This window comes from Berghia stephanieae, chromosome 2 (genome assembly GCF_034508935.2).
Source record: "Berghia stephanieae isolate SIO BIC M18660-M18661 chromosome 2, UCSD_Bste_1.3, whole genome shotgun sequence".
In the NCBI taxonomy this organism is placed as follows: Eukaryota; Metazoa; Mollusca; class Gastropoda; order Nudibranchia; family Aeolidiidae; genus Berghia; species Berghia stephanieae.
This window is the reverse complement of record NC_088361.1, coordinates 2,883,526-2,891,025: the sequence shown is the minus strand read 5'-3', so window position 1 is coordinate 2,891,025 and position 7,500 is coordinate 2,883,526. Positions and strand designations below refer to the sequence as shown.

General features: G+C 33.9%; 1 protein-coding gene across 3 annotated transcripts in view; it reads right to left on the bottom strand.

Annotated features, from left to right (window-relative positions):
• LOC144964168 (immunoglobulin superfamily member 10-like) overlaps nt 1-7,500 on the bottom strand; it is a 176,103-nt gene that overhangs the window by 53,815 nt on the left and 114,788 nt on the right. For 2 of the 3 annotated variants that reach the window (XM_078898124.1, XM_078898125.1), the window contains exon 5: nt 5,588-5,724. The exons of the other annotated variant lie outside the window; for it this stretch is intronic. In XM_078898124.1, coding sequence (XP_078754250.1) covers nt 5,588-5,724 — 137 coding nt within the window. The remainder of the gene's footprint in view (nt 1-5,587; nt 5,725-7,500) is intronic. 3 annotated transcript variants of the gene reach the window in all.

Sequence of the window (7,500 nt, the reverse complement as noted above, 5' to 3'; positions counted from 1 at the left end):
ATGCTTCAAGAAGCGCTCTCCACTCTCTACTTAGAACAACGCCACGCCGTGGATAAGAATCATTTCAGTGTCATTAGTCATTACTTATATTTACGAAGAACATTACACACACACACACACACACACACACACACACACACACACACACACATTCTCAAACAATATTTACACCCCTAAACTTGTCTCACACTAAAAACCCCAAACAAACAATCAAAACGAACACGATGAAGAAAAAAATGATTTCTGTGCATGCTCAGCTGGAAAAGTAACACATTTCTCTGACGTTTTGTGATACGTTTCCGACGAGGCGACCAAAAGAGATACTATTTTAGAAGGCCTGGTTTCCGAGGAATCCTCAGTTAAAAATAGATTGACTTATGTAGTCTGCATAGATAACTCCTAGTAGTCTGTGATAGTCTGAGACATCGCACACATAGTCCGAGACTTGATAGTCAGGGGAAAAATCTGACTCCATGATTAGCTTCCTTTCCGTAGTCTCGGACTTCCCAAAGTATTGGACTACGAAGTCTCAGACTTTGCTATAGTCTGAGACTATCATAGTCTCGCTCCATGAAATAGAGTCCTGACTTTCTGCAGGTTTAGTCCCGACGGGCAACAATGGCGGCATAAGGACAATTCTCGTCTTAATTTGGAAAGTCACAAGGGAGTCACTAATGTAAATATGGAATAAGGATAGGTATGGGTATATAATGAGATGGAATATAAATGCAAGGGGGGGGGGGGGGGGGGGATTATGAATAATTTGTTACCTCGAGTTCATAAGCCAATTTTCGTAATTTGACATTGTTATGAGTACCAAGTTATAGTTGCACTCGTCAAGTTATACGAACGATCGACTGAACGATCAAGTGATCAAATTTTCTTTCCCGTTCTCTCGTCACAACAATTCAGAACGAAGATGGAGAGCCTGCCTTTCACGTTAGAAGATGGAAACGGGTAGGAATAATTGTGCTTTGATATTTATCATTTTGCGACAAGAATAAAATGCATTGTAAATCGTTGGCATTGCACTTCGTTTGGTAAAAATCGGACAAAAATTACGACTTTGGTGATAAAAAATGACTTTGATGATTATTGTAACTTAAAAAATTATTATGAATAATATAAAACTCCCTTATTTGTTGTCATTTGTGGTTTCAATTTTATTGTAATCGAAAGAAAGGAACTTCCGATTTATTTTTTATGATGCGAAATTATTACTTTATATAATTTAGTACAAAGAATAATAGTTGTAAATAAAAATGCTACCTTCTGTGATCTACCGCCACCGTCTTTATTCGTGTTGAATTGTGAGTCGAGCGTCCTCTCTAACCGGCCGGCCCCAAACAAAGACTCTACTCGCCTCCCATGTCTTACGCTGTTGTTATGCAAAAAGTGTAACACCTTTTTGAGTAGGCTTAATAGCTAAAATCTAAAAGTAAAAAATATAGTTTTGAGGAATTCGAAAGTCACATTGCTGAAATCAGCTTGAAACTAGAAGAACATTGGTTTTTATTTAAGAAAAATCGGTTGAAAACCAACTGTTTTACGAATAAATTTGATTTAAAAAATAGTTTTTCTTTATTTTAGCTTTTTTAAAAGAACTTTTTTTTGTTTATCGGCCGATTTTTTTGGTTTTTATATGATTGTTCACATCTCAATGAGACGAACACGTTGGTGTACTCGTTTGATTCAAAATAGTTTTAAACACAAATTTCGTTTTTAGATTGCGAGTCCCGTCTCACTAATTATTTCATGAGCGTTGAGACAGTGACGTAAACATTACATACAAAACCTCGTGGTCTAAGTCACATGGCTTTGGTGTTACACAACCAGTCGTCACTTTCGGTCAACCGTATCCTTTGAAGGTGTGCCGCATTTATGAATGCTCTCAAAGATACGCAGCATCGGTACTACCAAGATCTCGTTCATGGCATCGAGATGTGATGTAAGAAGGATACATCCGGGTATCTTTTTTCTCCTTCTCGTTGATTGGTTCCTCGATGGTAACGATTCCGTTGTACGGATGATAGAAATGAGACAATTTTAAAGTAAATTTTAATATTTTTGAAATTGAATAATGAATTACTCATAGTTTTATTCATTATTTTTTGTGTGTTTTATTTCCAAGTCAAGACTGTGATAAGTCGAGCTTTTTATAGTCAGATGTTTAATAAGTGGCGCGTGTTTTTCTTCTTTTTCTCAGCTGACCCCCCCCCCCAATGCATAGCTTCAAAAATTTGTATGAACCTCTGAATCAATTTGTCTTAATAAAAATATTTTTTCATGAATTTTAAAACAATAGGAAAGGATTTCGTTTATTACAGCTATATTAAAATCGATATCAGGTGAGGATCGGAATTCATAGAAGCTTTACATTATCAAAATTATGAATTTTCCTCATATCCATATTGAAGGAATTCGTTAAACTGGAGTGTTCGGTTTATTGAATAATAAACGATATACGTGCATTATTGGAATATGAAGCAACGAATGGCAATTATTAACTATCAGACATCTACATTTTATAACAATCAATACACATTACTGGTGAATACAAAGGAAAGTAAAGATAACGCCCTTCCAATATAATTATGATTGCAAAAGTTTGAGAAATAGCGTTGTTTATGCCAAAGAGGATTACATAAATTTATGTAGACTGATCAAAAGTAAAAATTCATCAATTATGAGACAGTGTCTCCACAAATATGTGTTCAACAATAACAACAACAACAACAACAACAACAACCAAGAAATACTGGACACATCAATCAGCGCAGTCTTATGACGAGAATAATGAACAGGAGAAATGAAATGACTACAGAAAGATTCCGAGCATTACTCTATCCAATGAAATGTAATGTTCCTCTAGTTTTCGGAGGTTGAGGCATGCCTTTTCTCAGTCTACTCTTTATCATTTATTGCCTCGTCGGTGAGAGTAAATTTGGTGTTCCTCCTCTCAATCTTTCCCTCTACTTCGATTTGATTTCGCTCACAGTGATATTGGGGAAGTCGCGCAACCTCGTGTCAAAACTCCCTGATAAGACAGTCTGCTTTCAAAGCTGTTTCTGTTTCATGTCTTTTTTTTACTAAGGAGTATAGTTAGCATTTTGATAAATGGTCAGAATATGTAGTACTGTCTGATTGAAACCATTAAATCATGTCGGCTTTTATAACTGCGCCAAAGTTGGAACCTTAAAGTGACCATGGGCCAACGAATGGTAGCGTTGCCCAATACAATACAGCTGGATACTTCCATGGAGGGCAGCAAACGATATTTAGTCAGTCTTAAAACACCTTTGCATTGATCCCAGGATAATATTCCAGATGATGCAGAGAAGAAAAAATGGCATGGCATCCTTTTAAATATCCAGTATCATCACCACCTGCAAGAATAACAATGATTCTCTGACAGAACCCATGGGCCTTTTTCTGCTTAAATAATCAGACGTCCAATATTTTTTTGGCTGTATATTTACGCCGCTCACCCATACATCTTTGGATGATATCCATATCAAAGTTGTCTATGATCCTTTTCCTGCCACGTCGTTCTACACTGGTGGTCTCTGTCGTAATTCGATAACGATCTTTTCATGGTTGATTGTGAAATTCCAAAATCATTGCCGTCTTCTTTAATGACTTATCGATACAAGAAGACTTCTTTTCGCAGCTTTACGAGAGTGGAACCGATAGAGATTCCGTACCGTATCGTGTTGATTAAGAGCCTAATATGTTTTTAAAACCTTAAAAGGCCATGTGAAACGTTCATGCATAGACAAAGATTTGTCAAAGTTATGTAAACAGTGTTTGTTAATTTGACAATATTGAGTATACAATCACTATTTCAAATGATTTAAAGCAAGAGATTTCATATCAGTCTTTGGTAATTGCGACATGATGTAGATAATCTGCCATAAATAATAAATTCAAACTTTAATACAAACTACATAAGAGGTATGTTTATATCACTTAAAGCGAATTATTATTATTTGGAAAGAAGTATGACGTGAACTCATAATCACTACGTCAGCACAAGATCTTTTGGATATACGATGAATTCATTCATACTTTGTGGTGCGTAACTTTTTTCATTTTTTTTTTTACAGTGTAAAATCTCTTATGTCAGCTGCTTTAAAGTAGTTTTTTATAGGTCTTAAAGAAGAAAACTTTTTTCATATGGCATCAATACGATCCAAAATCTAGATTCAGTTAAGACAAATTGATTCAAAGGTTGACACAAATTTTTACAACTTTTGATAAAGGGACAGCTGAGAAAAACCAGAAAAACACGCGCCATTAATAAAAAATCTGACTATAGTTCCATATTTAATGGCTGTTTTTATGATTGTAAAGATTGGTAATGATTGGTATTATTAGTGTGTTGGCTGTCGTTGATCTTGGTTCTTGTTGCTCGTCTTCTTTATTTTCATATAATATTTTCTTCTTCCTCTTTTTCTCTAATCATCATCATCATCATCATCATCATCATCATCATCATCATCATCATCATCATCATCATCATCATCATCATCATCATAATATATCATCATTCATATATATCATCAATCATAATATAATAGTAATGTTGATGTAATAATAATAATAATAATTATAATAATAATAATAATAATAATAATAATAATATAATAATAATAATAATAATGATATATAATAATAATAATAATAATAATAATAATAATAATAATAATAATAATAATAATAATAATAATGATAATAATAATAATCATCATCATCATAATCATCAACATCAACATCATCAGCATCATCATAATCATCATCATCATCATCATCATCATCATCATCATCATCATCATCATCATCATCATCATCATCATCATCATCATTGTCATCATTATTGTCATTATCCATGACTTTATCTCATTCAGTATAACTTGTAAAGCATATAAAACTGTGCGTATCATTTCTGACAGTTTAAGATGCGATTTCAAAATAAGAATAAGAGTCATATCATAGGAATGCTTTTATTGTATGAAATAAGGAAAAAATAAACGAAAAGTATAAATCATAAAACTATACTAAACGAATGTTAGCTATTTAACTAATTTTAAAAACTGTTCTAAATATGCATTGTACTGTTCTGCCATACTCTGAAAAAAAACACGGTTTAAAAAAAAAAATGGCCAGAAAACTCCTTCAAATATCGACCGATTAAAATTACCATCATCTTGGCAAAAACTCTCAAACCTGGGACTTTATTATAGTCCCAAGTTTGAGAGTTTTTGCGAAGATAATATAAATAAATAAATAAATAAATAAATAAAATTTCCTTTATTCATCCCAAGAGGGAATTTGTCTCTAGGGTCTATTCCAAGGCATCAGCCGCAGTGTAGCGCCTCAATTTAAGCTAAGGCAAGGTGACTTGCTCAAGGCCACACAGCGCAGCGGTGGGTGATCGAACTCGGCAACTTTCGGGTACGAAGCAAAAACCGAACCGCTGAGCCACGCTGAGGATTGTTTTAAATCGATCGATTCATAAAGAATGACTTTTCAGACAAACATTCTGAAAACATTTTTTTTTTCAGAGGACGGCAGTGAAATGACCAACCTTGTACGTTGAGATAGACCAATTTAATCCTGATTGGTTCCGTGTTGATCTGGCACGTGTATAATCCCGTGTCACTGTACCCCACGTCTCGAATATGAAGGTTCCGTTCACGTGGATAGGGACGCTCGACGCTGACCCTAGGTTATGAGATTTGATAGAAATCCTTAAATTTAACTCTTTGAAAATGTGGCTGAATTTCTTTCAAATCGTACTTTATCCCATTATTTAGTGGCTCTTCAGAGCCATGGGGCTCATGAAGCCGGAGTTTATCCCGGTTTCTATAGCGTGAAACGAGCAATAGCAATCAATTGCTACACTTTGGATAGGACGCTGACCCTAGGTTATTAGAATTGATAGAAATCCTTAAATTTAATCTCTTTGAATATGTGGCTGAATTTCTATCAAATCGTACCTTTATCCCATTATTTAGTGGTCCTTCAGAGCCTTTAGGATCATAAAGCCGGAGTATATCGCGCTTTCTATAGCGTGAAACGGACATTATCAATCGATCAATCGATTGCTACCCTTTTGATAGGACGCTAGTATATCGCAAAGTACTTTCCGCCAGCTCTAACAGTCCCATTTACCCAATCACTGCTGGGTAGACAGATGGGGGGGGGGGGGTTGTCAGAAGAAAATCTCAACTGCACCTGAGATCGTTCTCGGTCTCTCTGCGTGTGAAGTGAGTGCTCTACCAACTGAGCTATCGGGACCCCCCCCCCCCAAACTAAATGTGACAAAATGTTACCCATTGTCTCAAACAAGTATTGTCGGGATGAACCAGATGCTTTAAAGTCAATTTTAAGCTAAACTGTAACAATACAATGAAAGTTTGGATTTTAGCACTCTAAACTACTGTGTGCCTATTCTATTCAATATAACAATGAAATACAATCGAATCTGAAAGTCCATTTGTCACTCACATTACCTCAACTTACGGTTAATTTTAAGCATTTTTGTGTTTTGGTAACAAAAATTACTCCAATTCATAAAGCCATTTATTTTAGCCAAAATTTTATGTTTGATATGTTTAAAATCATAACAATTAATTTTAAAAATAAGGTTGATCCAGTTTTTGGAATGTTTGACGTAAGGTGTTTTGTATTTTATTGTATATAACAACGTGAGATGATTGGCAATTTATAGTGCATAATAATATAAGGTGTTTTGTAATTTATAGTATATAACAACGTGAGATGTTTGGCAATTTATAGTACATAATAATGTAAGGTGTTTTGTAATTTATAGTATATATCAACGTGAGATGATTGGCAATTTATAGTACATAATAATGTAAGGTGTTTTGTAATTTATAGTATATAACAACGTGAGATGTTTGGCAATTTATAGTACATAATAACGTAAGGTGTTTTGTAATTTAAAGTATATAACAACGTAAGATGTTTGGCAATTTATAGTATAAACAACCTGAGAGGTTTGCCAATTTATAGTATATAACAACGTAAGACGTTTTGTAATTTATTGTAAATAACAACGTGAGATGTTTTGCAATTTATAGTATATAACAACGTGAGATGTTTGGCAATTTATAGTATATAACAACGTAAGATGTTTTGTAATTCATAGTATATAATAACAACGTGAAATGTTTGGCAATTTATAGTATATAACAACGTGACATGTTTGCCAATTTAGAGTATATAACAACGTAAGACGTTTTGTAATTTATAGTATATACAACCTGAGAGGTTTGCCAATTTATAGTATATAACAACGTAAGACGTTTTGTAATTTATAGTATATAACAATGTGAAATGTTTGGCAATTTATAGTATATAACAATGTGAAATGTTTGGCAATTTATAGTATATAACAACGTAAGACGTTTTGTAATTTATAGTATATAACAACGTGACATGTTTGCCAATTTAGAGTATATAACAACGTAAGAC